The 21,714-nt window shown below is 36.5% G+C and overlaps 1 protein-coding gene across 1 annotated transcript in view; it reads left to right on the forward strand.

The window, feature by feature from the left end:
- CREB3L2 (cAMP responsive element binding protein 3 like 2) overlaps positions 1-21,714 on the forward strand; it is a 171,284-nt gene that overhangs the window by 134,840 nt on the left and 14,730 nt on the right. The window contains exons 6-8 of the mRNA XM_074193596.1: positions 3,681-3,827; positions 7,919-7,977; positions 10,449-10,517. Of these exons, the coding sequence (XP_074049697.1) occupies positions 3,681-3,827; positions 7,919-7,977; positions 10,449-10,517 (275 nt within the window). The remainder of the gene's footprint in view (positions 1-3,680; positions 3,828-7,918; positions 7,978-10,448; positions 10,518-21,714) is intronic.

Here is a 21,714-nt window from a genome sequence, read left to right on the forward strand (position 1 = left end):
GCATTCTGAGGACACCCTGTCTAGAAATTTTGGTATTATTTTGGGTTCCCCTCTCCTTTATCTCCTACATCCAAACTGTTACTAAACCATGTCTTTGTTTTTTAACTGACCGTTTGGATTTGCCCCTCCTTCATTCCTACTCCTGCCCCCTTATCCAGAAAGTGATGGCCTCACTCTTAGTTTTATTGCAGAAGTTTTCTAGGCATTTTTAAAAGTATCTACTTTTCCCAATTGTCTTTCATTCCCATTACATTTATCTTTATATATTTGTTTTTCTTTTTTTGGATCAGATTTGTGGTTTCATTGGTATAAACAGCTCCCAGCAAAAAAATAAAAGCAAAAACAAAAAGCACCTTCTATCAATACAGATCTTCAACTTTATAGTCTTTTGAGAGGTATCTTGGCACTGAGAGATCAAGTGGCTCATGAGAATTGCAAAGCCTTGGCATGGATGGCAGCCTTCCTGACCTTGAGACCAGTTTTCTATTCATCACAGCATACCACATCACACTGTACACAATTTGACACTTAATTCTTCTTTTAAAAAGGCAGTATATGGCATGGAGAGAAAATGAGAATCAGAAAGGGCTTCCTCTGAATCATGCTAGTGATCTCCTCCTAGTTTGCTCCCAGGCAGATGAGATTATAAGTTCTAAATGAACTGTTGATCTGCAGTAGAAGAAGAGGGAATTTATGTAAGGGGCTGGATCACTATAGTGATGAATCTGACTTAGGTCAGCATTACAACCAACACAGATACGTCAGTATGTGAATTGTGTATATATAATATGTCCATGTGCATATTTGTAATATCTACACATATATATATAGATGTGTGCATTCATATTTATTTAACACTAGATATCTCATGTATATTTGTTTTGCTTCCAAATCTGCAAAAGCAACTTTGAGGAAGAAACCATGTTTTATATTTATGTAACGTCCATAAGATGGAAGCTAAGCGGTGCAGTGAACACAGCACTGGACGTGGAGTCAGGAAGACCTGAGTCAAATATAACTTCAGACACTTATTACAAACTGTGTGATCCTGGGCAAATCATGTATCCTGTTTTCCTCAGTTTCCTCATCTCTAAAATGAACTGGAAAAGGAAAAAGACAAACCACTACAGTAGCTTTGTTAAGAAAATCCCAAATGGGGTCATGAAGAGTCAGACACAACTGACAATTCAATAACAAACTTCTATAGGACTTGGCATGGTAGTATGGTTCAATAAAAACTGATTTAAAAAAAACCACTACACATTTGGCTATGCTACAAGCTAAATTTGTCATTAAAACAAAAAGCATTTATTGTGGTTTTTTGGGGGGAATACAAAAAGTGACAAAAGACAGTTCCTGCCCTCAAGGAGCTTATAGTCAAATATAGAAGATAATATACAAATATATACAATGCAAACTATATATATTGGATAAATAGGAAATAATTAACAGAGAGAAGACACTAGAATGAAGAAGAGTGGAGAAGGCCTCCCGTAGAGGGTTGGAGTTTTGTTTGGTCTTAAAGAAAGCCAAAAAGGTCAGTAGTCAGATCAGAGGTGAGAGCTTCAGGCATGGATGACTACTAGAGAATAAATAGCCTGCTGATGAGGCAGCCTGCCTCAACTCTCTCCTGATCCATCCTCCATTCAAGCCACTAAAATGGCAAGATATTCTATTTCATCAACAGGCTATTGAAATAATCTGAATGTGAAGTGATAAGAGCCTGTTAGTGTCAAAGAAGTGAAGGGAGTATATTAGGGAGATGTTGCAAAAGTAAAATTGATAAGTCTCGACAACAGATTGGATATGGAGGATGAGAGATAGGTGATGAGGATAAATCCTAGGTGATGACCCTGAGGAATAGAAGGATAGAATTGCCTTTAAAAGTAACAGATAAAGGAGGAGATGGGGGAGGCTTAGGGAGGAAGACCACAAATTTGGTTTTGAACATGTTGAATTTAAAATGCCTATGAGACATCTTGTCTGAAAAGCAACTGCAGTTATGAGATTGGAAGTTGGTGGACGTTAGAGCAAAAAAGATAGATGTGAGAATTATCAGTACAGAAATGGTTAGAAAACCATGGGAGCTGATGAAGTCACCAAGTTGAAGCAGTATAGATGAAGAAGAGAAGAAGGTCAACTCTAAATTCATTTTTTTCTGTGTAGACACAGTGCAGGATATAATTCTCTTATTCTTATATAACTTATAGCATCCCAAATTATATTTGGGACCTCTGCTGAAAACAGATTCTACAGATTCTACTTCTCATCTAATGTTTCTGGAAATATTAATACCTTGCATGTCATTGAACTATTCCTAAGGATGTTGCTACTCTTGAAGCAGCAGAAAACTAGCTAAATTCATCTTGCAAATATGCGTTTGGGAAAATTCAATAAAACACTTCCTTGCATTTTTGTAGTACATTATGTTTTACAGTACACTTGCACACCCATTATATTGCTTGATTTACCTAGTAACAACTCTGTAAAGCAGGTTCAGAGAAAGTAAATTAATTTTTCAGTGTCTTTACACTGCTATCCCCCCATCAAAAAAACTTTTTTTTATAAAATAAGTTTCAACTGAAACTTTTGTTTGTCCAGGGTCTTGATAATCACTAGGGATTCTGGTTCTCTATAAGATTCAACTCCCTTACTTTTCACATTTTAATTTTGTCTTATTTGGGAAATATTCACAAAATCATGTTTTTAGAGTTGAAAGGGGAGCACTAGAGATCATCTTGTATAACTCCCCCTCCATTTTTATAGCTGCAGGAAAATTAAATGTTTTCTTTAAGGTAACCCCAGAAAAAATAGGGTAGAGCTGAAATTCAGAGCTGTATCTTCAGGTTCCAAATTCCCAGTGCTCTCTGAAGAGAGGGAAAGCCTTTTATTCCCTTCTGTATTTATCAGGAACAATAAAAGAAATGATCTTCTCACTTGATTCCTTGGTTAGGATAGAGACTGGACTTCTTTTTTCTGAGACAAGCACCACCCTGAAAGCTGGGCACTGGGGTGGTTCTCAAATAGAGCAAGAAATGATGGAAGTCTGGTGCTGACCACCCAGACTGTGAGAGACTTAGGTCCTTGGCTTTTTTTCCCTCAGTGTGGTTGGTTTTTCTCAGATGTCTTCAGTTTTCTCCTGCCTGTCATACTGACAGCAGCACATTCAGATGTCAGCCACAGGAAGGAGCTGATCATTTTTTTCCACAGTGGTCACTAGATATTCCTTCAGTTCAATTCAACAAATTCTTGGTGATGCAGCAAAGTGCTGGTGCCCTTCAACTTTAACACCTAAGAACTAGAACTGGGCTGGGTTGATTCTTGTCTTTGTGTAAACATGAAATAAATCATTGCATAATGATGTAATTATTCCATTCATTGAGGCCTAGAACTCACCTTAAGGGAGGAAGGAGAGTCCAAGCCCCTGCTTCCATTCAAGGACAGGCACTGTACCAACTGAACACAAATACAGGTCCATTCTGTTTTTACAATCTCCAAGTAAAGTTAACAATATTTTCCAGGTCTATACACAGAAAAAGGAAAAAAAATAGTTCCTGCTCTGGAGGAACTTATAGTCTAATGGCAACATCCACCCCTTCCTTTGCTGACTATTTCAAGGAGTTGGTTTTATATGCTCAGTGATTTTTCTTCACCTTCTTTTTGTCCTTGGACTTATGCAGAAACTCCAAGGGTCAGGCCCCCTGATCCTGACAGAGGAGGAAAAGAGGACACTAATTGCTGAGGGGTACCCTATCCCCACCAAACTGCCCTTGACCAAAGCAGAGGAAAAAGCCTTGAAGAAAATCAGGAGGAAAATCAAGAACAAGGTGAGTCCTGGGTTTAGGGTGGCACCAGGAATATGACTCTGTGGGAACTAAGACATCTGTATAGATGGGACAGGATAAATCCTTTCTATCTTCCTCATTCTGATATGATTTAGATGATTTTACACACACACACACACACACACACACACACACACACACACGTGTATAGATATATATGTAGAAGAATTCCAAACTGATTGGGTGGCTGACCAGGCTCAAAAAAGTTATTGGGGGGTTATTTTTATCAATTTTTTTTTGCAAGACAATGGGATTAAGTGACTCACTCATAGTCACACAGCTAAGTAATTAGTAAGTGTCTGGGGCTGGATCTGAACTCAGGTCCTCCTAATTCCAGGACAAAAAAAAAGTTATTGTTAATGGTTTGATGTCATTGGTATGGAGATCTCCAGGGAATGTTCTTGGGCCAGTGCCAAGTGACTTGAGTAAAGACCTAAGTGGTAACTTATCCAATTTGCAGATGACACAAACTTGGGAGAGATAGCTAATACACTGACAGACAGTATTGATAAAGTATTGATAAAGCCTGATTGTTGCACTGATTCTAACTAGAAGAAATTCAGTAGAAATAAATGTCTTGAATTTGGGTACTAAAAAATCAGATCCACAAATTTATGATGGGGAAGTCACATAAGGGTGACATTTGTTCTGAAAAGGATCTAGAGATCTTAGTGAATTACAAACTTCCATGTGTGACTGTTATGTTATATGTTATATAGCTTCTGGGAACAGGCAAACTTCAATTCCACTTATGCCCTTGTCAGACTTCGTGTACAGTTTGTGTTTGGTTTAAGGCACCCTAGCTTATGGACATTGAAAAGCTTGAAAGTTTCTAGTTGAGGGGAACTAAGTAAGATAGGACCTTGAGTCTGTCATATGAGAATTGATAAAAGGATGTGGTCTACCCTGGAGAAAGGAAAACCCAAGGGGGACATGATAACTTTTTTCAAATTCTGTTTGATCCCAGAAGGTAGAAGCAGGAGCAAAAGTAGAAATTGCTAAGAGGTTAATTTAGGCATATTGTTGAGAAAACTTACCAATAATTGGAAAGTGGAAGTTCCATAAGTGGAAGAGACCATCTGGAGAGGTGGCAAGTTTCCCTTTCCTTGAAGCAGACTGAATGACCTCTTGTTTAGTGAGTTATAATGGGGATTGCTTTGGTGTGAGGGTTTCACTAAATAGCTCCTGGGATTCCAGCTCTTCAATTATATAATTCTAAGACTGTGATGCCAGCTTCCCACTCCATCTAGCAGACTTAACACTAGATCGGGATGGACCCATTATTCCTTTCTGTGGACATTCTGTTAAGAGCAAAATCATGTCTGCAATAGTCTTGTCTCCTTTTATACTCTATCATTCCTCTTTACTTGACCTCAGAAAGTTCTAGCCCTGAGAACTCCTAGTGGACCTCGATAGTCCCATCATAGGAAAAAAAACATAAATAGAGGAAAATCTGCTAAGGAAGAAGACAGAGGAAAGAAAGAGAAGGAAGACATGCTGTTGGTGAAGAGAAGGGATTAAGAGGAGGCTGAGAATAACATCTTTCCGTGGCTCCTCTAGCATAGTTAGAACAGGGCATCTGAGAGCATCTTATGGAAACTCAGAAAAGAAATGGGATTGAAGAGAAAATGTAGGATATGGAGCCTCCTTAGCCAGGAGCCTCTTCATATGGGAACAGGGACAGAGAATTTCAAAATAGCTTTTCAGGGGTTAAGGGTGAAGGTTTTAAGGCAGGTCTCATTCTCTAGTTTGAAACTCATTAACAGAGAACACATACAACATAAACACATAACCTCCTTACTCTTTCACATGACCATAAAAGCTCAGTAGTATATAAACTTTAAAATTCTAGGTCTCTAAGAATAAATCACTTTATGGTTCTTCTTAAACATCTTTAGGTTTAAATGTTATTTTAAAATGTTTATTCTTAGGTAAAATTTTAATAGTTTCAAGTCCCATCAACAGAAGTCTGTTTGTGTTAAATGCCAGGGTTTAAAAATCTTATTAACTTTCACTGCTAAGGAAAAGGTTTAATGAATAAGTACAAGGAAAGATAATGAATTTAGAAAGCTTAGGATATATGCAATAAAGAATTATAGTCCAAGATGGGGAGGAAATAATCAAAAGGAACACTCAGGTATTTTGTTATTTAGAATTTCAGCTTCAAAGGAATCATAATGGAACATGAAAACAGTGTCAGAACCATTGTCTATAATCTTTGAGAAATGATGAATAATGATGGAGGAAAATATCTTGATTTTTAATGTAGGAAAAAAGGTAGATTCCAGAAACTGCAGAGTAAACAGTTTGATATTAACCCTAGATAAATTACTAAATGGTTTATTAAGCAAATTGCCCATGTGTATTTATAAGAGGAGTTAATATGGGGTTAATAAGAACAAGTCATTTCAACCTAACTTCATAATTTATTGATAAGTGGGGTTTTGTGTGTATTTGGGCGGAGGCTGGGAATAGAGAAAGGTACAACCTCGCACTTGTACATTCATCAATGCAGGGAGACCCCACTGATTCAGATAACAACTTGGATATAATTTATTGCCTTAGTTATCTGATCAGAGAGGTGAAGTATCTTATGACACATTGTCATAAGCAGAACTTTAATACAGATCTGCCTGACTCCAAGACCAACCTTCTATTCACTCCATCTCACTGACTCTCATTAATGGATTTGTTAGGCTAGAAACATTAAAATAGATAACTTTAGGGCATCTTCATTTCAGCAAGTTATTTGAACAAGTTGCTTATAAAATCATTATAGACAAATGACCAAATGTGGGAATCTGACAGTATTGATAAATGGGTTTGCAACCAGTTGGATAACTATACTCATAGTGTTTCAATTATTGGTACTGTGTCAACCAGGAGGGAGATTCCTATATTACACTAGAATATCACAAGACCCAGTAACTAATTGTTTTATGTAAGGGTATAAAATATTCATATAATTTTTCAACAAATATTTATTAAAATACCTAATTTTCAAAAGAAAATATAGCTTGAAATGATAACTAATATAGTGGTAGTTTCTGAACTCAGGATTCATAGAACAAAGAGTCTAGAATACTGGACCAAAGGTAACAAGATGAGGTTTTTTGCAGAATAAATTTAAAGATGTGAATTTAAGCTAAAAAAAATCAGTTGTATAAATATAAGATAGAGAGACTTGGCTTAGTCTCATTTTATATAAAAAGAAATCTGGAGGCGTAAATTTTCCATAACAGTGATCCTAAAACATTAACATAATCTTAGGCCATGTTAACAGAAGTCTGGTGTCCAGATCACAAGAAATCAAAATACTTTTGTGTTAGTTACCTCTCTCCTATAGAGTCAGGTACAGTTTTGGATATGCCATTTAAAGAACTAGAATGGGCAAAGGGAAACAACTAGAATGTAATTCTAATAACAATTAAGAAACTCATCATTCTTAGCCAGAGCAATCCAAGAGAAAAAATAATTGCATTCTCATGTCAGAAAGGATATGACTTTGGTTCTATAGGCAACAGAACAAGACTGGTTCAATATCAATTATTTAATACTACTGTATACTATACTTGGAGGAATAAGATAAGGCACAGATGTATCAGGTGGGAAATTTTAGGAAAGTAAGAGCCTACATGGACTGAAGAACTCCATGGTACATGGTTAAAATAGCATTGAGCATTAGTCATGGGACATGAGTTGGAATCATTTCACCTCTTTTATTTAGAGAAAGTGTGACCTTAGATCACTTGAACCTAAGTTTTCTCAGTTAGGAAATGAAGGGGTTTTGTCTGGATGCTTTAGTAATGACTGACAGGAGAAGGAGCTAAACCCAGGTCTTTTAAACTCTTAAATCCAGTCCTTTAACTATTCTATCACCCAGGGTTCTTGGAAAAAGAGAATTATTGTGTAAGAAATGGGTTTTGGGTGGTTGAGTGGAGGCAGGCAGTAGCTATTGAAGTGTGATATTAAGTTAAAAGCTTGAATAATCATCTCTCATATATAGTTTTGATTTGATCATGGATTCTGAAACTCATACATATATTTTATGTTTTTTTCTTCTTCTGTTTTAGATTTCTGCCCAGGAAAGTAGGAGGAAGAAGAAAGAATATATGGACAGTTTAGAGAAAAAGTAAGGAAAAATAGGAATTTTCATCAGCAGTGGTTGGGGTGGGAAGGAAGCTTAAGTTTCAGGTTTCCACTTTAAGTATTCTTGGTTTGTCTTCCCCTATACAAAGGCACCCAAACTTCTTGGGTGGTTAACTGTGTTTTGTCTGACGCCTAGTGGTAGTTAGGAGAGGAAGCAAAAAACTGTTTAGGCAAGAAGCAGAAATGCTGATGTTTTCCCTTCTTGCTTCTTCTAACCAAGTCTCTCCTTAAAACCTTCATCCCCAACAACTGAAAAAAAGTCATGAAAACCTGTATTTATTTAGTTCCCATTTGGTAAGCCCCAGTGTTTGGCACATGGTAGGTACTTAATTTTCTATTTGCTGATTTATTGAACTCAGCAATATAGGTACTTCTACCAGCAAGTCTGATCAGAACCCATCCATACCCTCTCACCTTTTATAAGTCATGTCCTTATCTTGGAAAAGTACCCCATAGCCATTCCACTCAGGTCTGGTCATGCCATGGAACTGGGAGCAGAGGAGCAAATGGGCTTTCAAGTAGTTAGCCTTTATTGTCACCACACAATTAGTTCATCTTTTTGGGGGGAGGTTTCTCAATAGATATATTTTAGATGGTGTTGTCTGTGAATGATAAAGTATAAACTTGAACATGAAGAGGCCAGTTAGATTTGGGGGGGGGAGTAAAGAATCAGTGCCTTTAATGACCTAATTTCTCCCTGGAGCAAGGGTTCATCTTTTTTAATAGCACAGTTCTGGTAATGCTGTATAATGGTGAGTCATAAAATGCTGTAGTTTCTAAAGAGTTATAGCTGAGGGTCTTTGAAAGGGCATTGGGATTTTGCCTAATGGGTATGAGAAGGCCACAGTGTATTGCCAAATAAAAATTGGGGAGAGAAGCAGTGGAAATGTCATCAGAATGAGACAGATTCAGAAAAGAAGGTGAATCATTTAAAAATTCACCATTTAGACCCTAGAGGGTCTATTTTACCTGACCCCATATGCATCATCATCATGGATAGACTCACAGAATTTGAGTGGTACTCTAGCTAGCAGGAAAATTTCAGTTTGGTTCACAATGTGATATTATTTTTGATTTGTTTTCCTAAGTTCTTGTGAAAATCAGGTAATATCTATGTGGTAAGGTGTTGGGGGGCAGGGGTAGAGTAAAATAAGGTATGCAAATGGACACTGAAATTTTCACATATAAATTATCCTTTATGTATTTGCATATGTAATATCCTTTCTTTTTTGATGTTGGCTAATTGTCAATTGAAGATAAGAAAAAGTAAGAAGTATTATATACATTCTCTTTTAGTCCTTAAGAGTTATTTTGTTAGCTAATTAGATAAACTAAAGGTAGTATATATATTTTTAGAAAAAGGAATGGTTCTATTGATCCTGGTAGATTCTTGATATTCCTATTAAAAATTGACATGCCTGAAACACATTAATACACTGTTGAAGCAATGCTTTGGTCCAGACATTTAGAAAAATAATTATGCAAGAGAAGTCACTAAACTAGTCATAATTTTTAAACTCAGCAATCCTATTATTCAGCTCAATTCAAGATTATATAAATGTAAAAATATTTATAACAATACTTTTCTGTAGTAAAAAATTGGGAACAATGTTGGGATCCCATCAAATTGGGAAGTTATTGTTCTTTATAGATATCCTGGAATGTTATTAAACTATAAGAAATGATTAAAAATAGGGAATTTAGAGGAACATGGATTGTCTTATATGAACCCATGAAGAATGAGTTAAGGAGAACCAAGAGAACAATGTACATGATGAAGAAAACCCTGAAAAGGAACAGAATTCTGATTCATTGTAATGATCAATATTGGAGAACAGATGATAAAATACATTCACTTCCCTCTGTGAAAGGTAGAGGACTACAGATACAGAATGTTGAATACACTGTGTCAGATGTGGTCTCAGACTTACTTGCTTTTACTTCAATTTTTTTTTCTTCTGAAGTGACTAATGTAAAAACAAAAAATTTAAATAAAGCAATAAAAATAAATGATAATGCAGTACAGCTTTTTTCTTTAAACTTTTTCATATATGATTTTAGAAAATATAAAATTAGCCTTCCCATTGGCCATTTTGGGTGCTGCAGTTTTAGTGATCCACTGCCTCATCCATTTCATTGTGTCTTTACTACATAAGTCTGGCACTAAGCTGTATTTGAATGCCTTTTTCCAGTTTCTTTGAGAATGTGTATTTCTTCTATGCTTCAGATGTCAGTGCTCTGTGATATATTATGCCCTTAATGCATTCTACTTGCATTCTTGCCTATATTGGAGTTGACTCATTCACCCCTTCCTATATTTAAAGTTGACAAAGCTAGTTCGCTGGCCAAGTAGGAGTGAGCAGTTGATCCTTCTTCTTAATAGACTTGACAAAAAGGCTTGGTTTTCTTTCTATGACTATGACTATTCTTGACTTTCTTTCCCCTTCTCTGCAGGGTAGAGTCTTGTTCAAATGAAAACATGGAGTTGAGGAAGAAGGTGGAGGTTCTGGAGAATACTAACAGGTATGAAGCAGGTGAAGATATATAGCAGAGTTATCTACCTGGCAGAAGGTAGGAAAAAAAGAGAAAATAGGACATAATAGATAGGAAAGATCTTGCTTGGGAATAGAGTAGGAAAAAGAACATCAAGACTCTTATCTACCAACTATAGCTGGAATTGAAGACCTTTAAGTTGAAGTGACAGACAGACACTGGCTAAGCTCCTTGTCAGAGGCAACCAAAGGAACCCAGAAGAATTATGAAGAAAAAGTATGGGGGAAGAAATGGAGGCAACTTGAATTTGCCATATTAACTTTGAAATTTATAAGTGGGGAATGTGGTACTAGCCATCTCACTATAGCCCAACTTTGATATTAGTACATTCTACTAATGAAACAGGAAGAGCTTTTGCTGTTTCTGGGGAGAGATTTGAACTCCTTAATGTTCCCATTTTTAAAGAATTGTTATGAGTGTCCTTATCATTATTCATACATTTACTATTTATTTAGCACATTCAGGGTAACTGTGGATGGAGCACTGAGCTTGGAATCAGGAGGACAGGAGTTCGAATTCATATCAGACATTTGCTACTTACTAGCTATATGACTTTGGGCATGTCTCAACCCTAACTGCCTCGCATCCAGGGCCACCTCCAGTCATCCTGATTCATATCTGGCCACTGAATCCCGTTGGCTCCAGAGAGAAAGTGAGGTATCCCCCTCACTCAAATCCAGTTCATATGCTTGTCATGGCATCACCTCCCTGATGTTATGATCTTTGAAAAATGAAGGACAAAAATTATTTAGCACATTCTAAGTAGCAGCTGAATTTTTTAATTCCTAAGAGACTAAATAGTATTAAATAGCCTGTGGTGACAAGGTCATATTAGAAAAAAATAACAAAATGGATTTTAGGTTGGCAGTTTTTCTTTAAATATTATACTGTGGCCAAACACTTGTCGTCTTATAAGTTGACACCTGGCAGATAATAAATATTTTTTGAATGAATAAACCTTTGACCCATCAGTTGCTATGTTTTATTTTTTAAAAAAAACAAGCATTGGATTTGAAGTCAGAAAACAAGTTGGAATTTCAATTTTTGTCACTTACTACAGGTAATCCTGGGCATCATTTAACTCCTCTGTGCCTCAGTTTCCTTACATATAAAATGAGAATAATAATACTTGCATTCTATGCCAACAGAGTTGTGATCAAATAAGATAAGATATATCAAACTCTCTGTAAATCTATCTTGTAATAATAATTAACTTATATGTGGTGCTTTAAGGTTTATAGCAAATCTAGCCTCAAACACTGACCAGCTATGCAATTAGGACAAGCCACTTAACCTCTGTTTGCTTCAGTTCCTCAAATGTAAAATGAAGATACTAATAGCTTCTATCTCAACAGGAGTATTTTTTTGAAGAACAAATAGGATAATATTTGTAAAAGCACATAGTAGGCACTCTAAAAATGGTTATTCCCTTCCCCTAATCATTAACAATCCTGCATATGTTATAAATATCATCTTCATTTTACAGATGAATAAAGAGATTTAGTGATTTTGTCCAGGGTCCCATGGGTAGTAAGTGTTTTACTCCAAAACCAACACTCTATTTACCGGGCCACCTCACTATATTATATGAATACTAAAGAATTTGGACAAGCTTTCTGCTTTAAAAAAAAAGAAGGGTTGAAGAGTTGATTATCTAGCTTAAAATCTATGTCCTTATTTTCTCTCCTTATGTTTTTCCTATCTATAACTTGGAAGGAAGAGGACAGGTCTTTTTTTCTTCTAATTTCAATTATTTAGGGGTCTCCCTCTCTCTCTCTTTCCCTCTTCCTCTCTCCTCTCTCTCTCTTCCCTACCCCTTTCCCTCTCTCCCCCTCATGGATATAGTTTTAACAAATAGATCATAATATTGTTCTTCTGTAAGATAAATCCAGTATAGAAAAAAAAGAAAAACTCACTTTAAAAAAAAGCATTCTAAATTTTGCTCTGAATTTTAATCACTTCCAGGTGCCATTGTTTAATCATCCCTCTTGCCACATGGGGGCAGAAGGACTGAAGCTATGAGTTATGCACTGTCACCTGGGACTATGGTGGTTGCTTTTTGCCTGTATCTTGGTCCAAGCAATATAGTTTCATCCACAAGATCCAAGGACTGAGAGGTTGAAGAGACCTATAAAGATTACATAGCACAGCCACCTTACTTAGAGGTTGAGACTTGCCTAGGACCACATAGGTAATAGTAGTAATTATTATTATTATTATTATTAATAATAATAATAAAAGGCATCAGGATTGAACGTGAGATTTTAATGGTACAATCGGTTTGTCAGTATTTTTTAAGTATCCACTATGCACCCACTTAGCACTGTGCTAAACCTTGAGGGTACAAGAAAAAAGACAGTTCAGTCCTTATTGTCAAGGATCTTATTTAGGGTAATGGAACTTTCAGGTAAGGAAACTCCCTCTTCCAACACTGGTTAGAGAGGCTTTGCTACAATCTAGTCTTAGAAAACTGCCTGAGGCACTTCAAGGTTAATTGACCCATCCACAGTTACATAGCTAATCCAGTGTGAGTTGAAGATGAGAATTGAACCCAGTTCTTCCTGGATGTGAGGGCTATTCTCTACTCCCTTACCACTTTGCAATGATGCCTCTCTAATAAGAACTCATACTTAGGTAGCACTTTGAGTTTTACTTAGAACTTTTCTCATAGCAGCCTTATAAAAGATAGGAAGTGCAAAATGTTTTTTCTCTATTTTATAGATGAGATCACTGAGGCTCTTTGGAAAATTTCCTGAATTAGTCAAAGAGGGAAACAAACTTTTGTACCTTAGTCTTCTGACTTAAAGTTAAGGAGGCAACTAGGCTGGTGCAGTAGATAAGAGTTCTGGACTTGGGATCAGGGAGATTTGGATTCAAATCCTGCCTCGGGCATTAACTGTGTGACCTTGGACTACCTCTCTGGGCCTCTCTTTGGACCTGATGACCTCTAAATCTATGATCTTGTGAACCAGGATTCTTATGACTTCTCTACATTCATCCAGACAGCCACCATGATGCAATAGAACTTTTATACAATACAGAAGAGGGGTACCATCCCTTTCCCAGGCAATGACTCCATCTTCTCAGGTTATTATTATATTATTACTGGTCAGGGAAAGCTAACTGACCCACATTATATCCACAAACATATGCTTTAATAGGGAACATTTTCTTACTATTGTTTTCCAAAGCAGAATGATCACAGTGGCAAGAGGGCTAGATAGGAAGTTGAAGGACCTGAGTTTGAATGCACATTCTGCCCCTTCACTATTTGTATGATTCTCTGGCGGGGCAAATCATTTAACCTCAGAGGCAACCAAAGGAACTTGGAAGAATTATGAAGAAAAAGCATGGGGAAAAATATGGAGGCAACTTGAATTTCCTTTAATGACTTTGAAGTTTACAAGTGGGAAATGTGGTCACCTCATTTGTAAAATAAGAGTGGTTGGTGCAGATTTAAGGTCCCTTCCATCTCTAAATAAACATTATTAATAATTAATCAATAATTAAACAATTAATATAATAATTAATATAATAATTTAATAATTAATAAAATAAATAATTAATGAAGCATTATTCTATAATAAAATATTAGTTCAGATAGAAGCACAATTAATGGGAAAGTATGATTTATCTTGACTTGGGGGGATTATGAGCTGGGATTAAGACTAGAGTTTTGGATCAGAAGTCAATCTAGATTTTCCTTCTGACTTTGTTGCTGACTCATGTAAATCTTGTACAACCCAAGCATCTTTGAGTCTTGTTTTTTTTTCATCTGTGTTCCTGTAATGATTGTGTGTGTGGGCTTCCCTCAGCAGCACAGGATTTTCTTAAGTATATGAAATCAGGTGCAGCTTTGGGCAAAAGTAAGAAGTAAGGACATTTTTTCACTGAAATTTCTCTGACTCTCCTCTTAACATTTCTATCCTTATCTCCAGTGTCTATTGTGTGTCTCCTTCTACCTCAAACGCCTGGCTCCCAAATAAACTATTTGCCCAGGACATCCCACTAAGGAATCCTGCTCCAACCTTCCCTAAGCATCAGACTTTTCTCAATCTTTCCCACAAGAAAATAATATTTATTAATATAATATTCATAAAGTGTCAGGCCATCAGTAAATGCTTGATGCATGTGTGTTCCCTTTCTGTTGATTCATCTAGTGTTTATGAGAGAGGGAGAGAGGAAGAGAGATAGTAAGGAGGTGGGAGGATGAGGAAGGGAAACAAGAAGTAGGTGAGACCTGTGGTCATTGTTCTCCATAATGGGATGGGGATAGACCAAAAGTGAGACTGGGAGTTTCAGGGTCCAGTAAGCAGCTAAACTTTCCAAGTACCTCACCCTCAAGCTGAAATTCATGTTGAGAGTCCCAAGCCACCATTTCTGGTCTATATTGTTCCTTGTATTGGACCTACTGGCTACTGCTTGGTTCATGCATAGGTGAGAGCAGACTTCCTAGCTAAGCTCAAAGGATGTGGACAGTGCCAGGGAAATGGAAGATGAGAGAGAAGGAGAAGGATGGGAGGGGAGGGAGCTTTCTAACCCCTCTGTTCCAGGTCCCAGAGGAGCTTCCCTCTTCAGAGACAGTGTGAAATCACATTCACGCCTCTATTGCTGAGGTGATCCACTAATTGAATGTCATCAGGAAATGTGTAAGATGGGAGTGAGGTGGTTCCCCAGGGTCCTCCTCCCCCTTCTTTAAGACTGTGCATTTATGTTGGCAAGGTTGGAGCTTGGTTTCTACTTCTGTCCTGCTTTGAGTCATTCAATTTTATAAACTCTTACTTCAGAGAATTATCTTCTGTATCCTCATGGCTCCCCCAACTCTTCTCCTTTTAAAACAGCTTCCTTTTTTTTCCTATTCTCATTTCTTTCTATTCTTTCACCTCTGCTTCCTCCATTCTTGTTTATGTTCACCACCTGGCCAATTTCTCCTATTTTTCTAACTTCTCACATTTATTATCTTTACTGGCTCTCTACTGATCTGCTCCTTTTCCTCTATATGGTCAAGATCTGAACACTTAACTCCCTCCAGCTCTGATTCCTCAGTTCAAAATGTAAGTCCTAGAAGGATGATTATCTTTAGAGTCTAATCTGACCAGCTTATTTTAAAGTTGGGGAAGCCAAAGCTGTGGTTTAATTAGCAGCAGATCTAGAATTAGTTATTCATTTTCCTGATTGCCAGTAAAGCCTGTTTCCTACCATATCATCCTGTTTCTCTGAACTCAGTTATGATGTAGTAGAAGGGGCATTAAAATTGACATTGGAAGTCCTGGTTTCAATTTCTGACTCTTTTATGGTTATGAGCTCAGGCAAGGTACTTTATTGATTTGGACCTTAGAGTCCTCATTTCTAAAATGAGTTGTATTTGATCTCTAAATTTCCCTATAGATCTAAATCAATACAATTATGTATGCTTATCTCTTCTCCTTCTACTCCCCCCCATTACTTAAAAATTGATTCATCTATTCCTTCTGTAGTACCATTTTTCCTAATGCATCCCCCATTGTAGAGCCTGCTTTGAAGTTTTTCTAGGTCCAATAATTTTTCCTAGCTTCTTGATTTGTTGTTAGAAACAAGCATTGTTAACTCAGTTTTGCCTTTATACCTTTGCCCTATTCTCCTTTATACCATTCCCCCTATTCAAAATAGTTCCAGTGCCTCAAATCTTTGTTGATCTGGGAGAACAGTCATGAAAGTGAGAGCCAGTGGGGGTTCTAGTCCTCATTTCCTCATGAATTTGGTTTCGTGATCTTGGGTGATGTATTTATCTCCCCTAGACATTGGTTTTTTCATCTGTAAAATGAGGTGGTCAAAGTAAATGATGCTGAAGGTCCCTTCTCTCTTTGGAGTTTCTGAACCTCTCTCTCTAGTCCCTTCCAGTGATGCAGGAGACAGGGTTCTACTCAAAATCACAAATATCGTCTCATTTTGCTTCTCTACAAAGAAAAATGATCTTTACACTGGAAATGATACAACCAAAAAGTGATTAATAAGGAGTTGATCCCCACAATAGGAATGGAGATAATTTGAATTTACCTGCACTTAATGAATTGAAGTCTCTTTACCCAGATGAACTAAATCCTTGGATCCTAAAAGAACTAGCATATGTGTTGATAGAGGTGTTCTTAGTAAAAATTTGAAAGATCATGGAAAATGAGAGATTCTATAAGACTGAAGGAGGGCAACTGTTGGCCTGGTTTTCCAAAGGAAAAAAAAAAGAAAGAGAACTGACCCTGCCAACCATACATCATTGAACTGGTCTTGGATTCATGGGAAAATTCTTGCTTCAGGAATAGGTCATGCAGGTCTCAATTCTCTTTGTTTTTCTCAGGATTATTAAACTATTAGATGAAGGGAATGCTATAAATGTAGTTTACCTAAATTTTAGTGAGGCCTATTTTAACGTGTCTTATATTATTCTTTTTTAAATTAATTTTTATTAAAGATATTGTTTGAGTTTTACAATTTTCCCGCCTATCTTGCTTCCTTCCCCCCACCCCACCCCCCACCGAAAGCACTCTTGTCAGTCTTTACTTTGTTTCCATGTTGTACCTTGATCCAAATTGGGTGTGATGAGAGAGAAATCATATCCTTAAAAAAGAGAAGTCTAAGAGGTGACAAGATCAGATAATAAGATATCTGTTTTTTTCTAAATTAAAGGGAATACTCCTTGAACTTTGTTCAAACTCCACAGCTCCTTATCTGGATACAGCTGGCACTCTCCTTTGCAGACAGCCCAAAATTGTTCCTGATTGTTGCACTGATGGAATGAGCGAGTCTTTCAAGGTTGAACATCACTCCCATGTTGCTATTAGGGTATACAGGGTTTTTCTGGTTCTGCTCATCTCACTCAGCATCAGTTCATGCAAATCCCTCCAGGCTTCCCTGAAATCCCATCCCTCCTGGTTTCTAATAGAACAATAGTGTTCCATGACATACATATACCACAGTTTGCTAAGCCATTCCCCAATTGAAGGACATTTACTTGATTTCCAATTCTTTGCCACCACAAACAGGGCTGCTATAAATATTTTTGTACAAGTAATGTTTTTACCCTTTTTCATCATCTCTTCAGGGTATAGACCCAGTAGTGGTATTGCTGGGTCAAAGGGTATGCACATTTTTGTTGCCCTTTGGGCATAGTTCCAAATAACTCTCCAGAAGGGTTGGATGAGTTCACAGCTCCACCAACAGTGTAATAGTGTCCCAGATTTCCCACAACCCTTCCAACAATGATCATTATCCTTCCTGGTCATATTGGCCAATCTGAGCAGTGTGAGGTGGTACCTCAGAGAAGCTTTAATTTGCATTTCTCTAATAATTAATGATTTAGAGCATTTTTTCATATGGCTATGGATTGCTTTCATCTCCTCATCTGAAAATTGTGTTTGCATATCCTTTGACCATTTGTCAATTGGGGAATGGTTTTTTGTTTTAAAAATATGACTCAGTTCTCTGTATATTTTAGAAATGAGTCCTTTGTCAGAATCATTAGTTGTTAAGATTGTTTCCCAGTTTACTACATTTCTTTTGATCTTGGTTACATTGGTTTTATCTGTGCAAAAGCTTTTTAATTTAATGTAATCGAAATCATCTAATTGGTTTTTGGTGATGTTCTCCAACTCTTCCTTAGTCATAAACTGCTCCCCTTTCCATAGATCTGACAGATAAACTAATCCTTGATCTTTTAATTTGCTTATAGTATTGTTTTTTATGTCTATGTCCTGTAACCATTTGGATCTTATCTTGGTAAAGGGTGTGAGGTGTTGGTCTAATTTTCTTCCATACTAATTTCCAATTATTTCAGCACTTTTTATCAAAGAGGGAGTTTTTATCCCAATGGCTGGACTCTTTGTGTTTATCAAACAGCAGATTACTGTAATCATCTCCTGCTTTTACACCTAGTCTATTCCACTGGTCCACCACTCTATTTCTTAGCCAATACCAAACAGTTTTGATGACTGATGCTTTATAATATAATTTTAGATCAGGTAGGGCTAAGCCACCTTCTTTTACACGTTTTTTCATTAAGCTCCTGGCAATTCTTGACTGTTTATTTCTCCATATGAATTTATTTACAATTTTTTCTAACTCATTAAAGTAATTTTTTAGAATTTTGATTGGTAGGGCATTAAACAGATAGTTTAATTTTGGTAGAATTGTCATTTATATTAGCTCTACCTATCCATGAGCAGTTGATATTTGTCCAGTTATTTAAATCTGATTTAATTTGTGTGAGAAGTGTTTTATAATTGTTTTCAAAAAGATTCTGAGTCCATCTTGGCAAATAGACTCCCAAGTATTTTATATTGACTGAGGTTACTTTGAATAGGATTTCTCTTTCTAGCTCTTCCTGCTGTATCTTGCTAGACATATAAAGAAAAGTTGAGGATTTATGAGGGTTTATTTTATAACCTGCAACTTTGCTAAAATTGCTAATTGTTTCCAGTGTCTCATATTATTCTTGGGGACTAGATGTAAAAAATATGGATTCATTTAGTTGTCTCAAAGTGAAATAGAAAGGGAGGCACTAAACTATAAATAAGGATTCCTGCAAGCTGCATATTAATTTAGAAAAATATATTAACATTATCTATCTTTAATTGTATTTTTATTTATTTTTAAAAGTATTTTCAGTTACATTTTGATTTGGCTTAGGACTAGTGTTTGAAACCTCTAAATTAAATAATAATAAAATCAGCTGGATGCAGAACAGGTTGGATGACCATATTTAATGGTTTGATGTAGCATGGCAGGAGCTCTCTGGATAAGTATAATAGTCTATGCTTAGCCCTGTTCTATTTAATATTTTTATTGATGACTTGAATAAAGGTATAAATGGTAAGCTCATCAAACTTACAGATGACACAAGTTTGGTAGGATATACATATATATATATATATATATATATATATATATATAATACACTGGATGATAGAGTCAGTATGCAAAATAATCTTGATAGCATAGAGCACTGGGTTGAATCTATGAAATTCAATAGGGATAAATGTAAAGTGTTGGATTTGGGATACCAAAAAGTCTTGGTGGGAGAGGAATAAATAGATAGCATTTGTTCTGAAAATTATCAGGGGCTTTAGTGAATTGCAAGCCTAAGATGCATCAGCAATATGATGTGACAACTAAAAAATTAATGCAATCTTGGACAGCATTAGGAGAGGTGCAGAGTTTCCAGGAAAATAAAGATAATAATCTCTCTATATTGTCCTTCTGTCAGACTTCATTTGGAATTGTCCTCAGTTCTGTGCATCAGGGTTTGGGAAGGCTATTACTAAGCAGGAGAATCAAAGTCCACAGAGATCATGGTTGGTGAAGGACTTTGACATATGAGGAACAGGGCATGTGTAATACTGGAGAAAGATTCAGAGGGGACCTGATAGCTGTCTTCAGGTGTTTAATGAGCTGTTGAGTAATGGCCTCAGAGGACTGAATCAGGAATAATGGGTGAGAGCTAACGGTAAAGAAGCTTGATGTCAGTGAAAATTATTAGAATTTGAAGTGCTCCAAAGTGGAATGCTGAGAGAGGTGGTGAGCTTCCCTTCCTTGGGAGTCTTCAAGCAAAGGGTTGGATGATTGCTTGTGAGCATTCTTGTGTGTGTAGGGGGATGAGATGGTTTCTGTTTCCTTCCAGATCTCTGCCTTAGTACACATTTACTAAATAATCCATGATTACTGGCAAGTCACATAGTCTCTCTGAGCCTCAGTTTCTCCATTTTGTAAATGAGGATAAAAATATCTTACAGGATTGTTATCAGGTGATAATGTTATATAAAATGATAATGTTATGTGAAACTTTTTGTTAACCTTAAAGCATTATATAAATATCAATTATTTAATTCTTCTCCCTACCCCTCATTCACTCTTCTTTCTGTCCTCTGGGCAATAATCAAGACATCTACGTTACCTTCTCTTCATTTCCTATTTTTGTAGCTCCATACTGCTGATCAGTTTGCACTGCTTTATATGTATTTTTATGCTTCTATTAGACTTTATATTCCTTCTCTTTTCTTTGACTCCCATATCCCTAAGAGTTCTGTATACATTGACAATTATTGATGACTATCTTTGTCTATAACCTTCTAACCCATATGTTTTCCTACATCATTCTCCTTTCTCAGCTCACTACCTTTACATCTTGCCTTACCCACAAACTTGTGGACCTTCGGATGAGAATGTGTTTGACTTGAAGAGTTGTTAGGTATTAGAATGAATTCCCCAAAGAGGAGATAAGCATCACAGTGTAATCTGGTGGGAAAGCAAGAAATTCTGTTACTCTAAGCACAAATGTCAGCATTTTCATGTCTCTTTACCCTTTGTTAATTGCAAAATAAACAGATCTCCAGCTGTGGATGATCTATATAGATGATATTTGTATCTCCAACAGGAAGATTATGTCTATACTTTCTATTTGAAGACCATAGACCATGAGTAATTAATCCTAAACAAACCAAGTAAATGTGTTGTTAGTATTCTTTTTTTTATAAGAACAATTGAGAAGCTAAAGTCAGATCATTGGAGGATATCTATGGTGGCAAAGGGACCAAAAATATACTCTATAAGAAAAAAAGTGAGAGACTTTGGAATCTTTAACCTGGAAGAGAATTGGGTTCCATGTATGATAGCTAGCTTTCCAATATTTGAAGAACTATAATGTGGAATAGAGATTAGACTTGTTCCATTTGTAACCAGAGAATTAAAGGAAAATTTAAAGGACATATTAGTAGCAGTTGTAGGGGGGGTGACAGATTTCTACTCTTAGGGAATAACTTTCTAACAATTAGAGCTGTCCAAAAATCAGTTGAGTTAAGGAGATTGAGAATTCCCCATTGCTAAATTAGGTAAATGGAGCCTGAACAATCACTTGTTGGGGATGTTACACAGGAAATTTCTGTGTGGGGGTACAGGGGTGACAGACTAGATATGCAGCTTTGGGTAGACCTTTATATAGTCATCATTTATCAAATGATTTTCCTCAGATGAACTGTCTGCTGCCAGTTAAGAAGGTTTAGTTGGAGTGGGCATTCCCTGTAAAAATGTCATATTTAATGGAGCCTTAGAGATCTCTCATAGTGATAGAGATTGAATCTGTATAAGGAACTTCTGTTGGATAAATTCCATATACAATATAGTTATATATATATTCTATATT

The sequence above is a fragment of the Macrotis lagotis genome, chromosome 7, assembly GCF_037893015.1.
Source record: "Macrotis lagotis isolate mMagLag1 chromosome 7, bilby.v1.9.chrom.fasta, whole genome shotgun sequence".
Classification (NCBI taxonomy): Eukaryota; Metazoa; Chordata; class Mammalia; order Peramelemorphia; family Peramelidae; genus Macrotis; species Macrotis lagotis.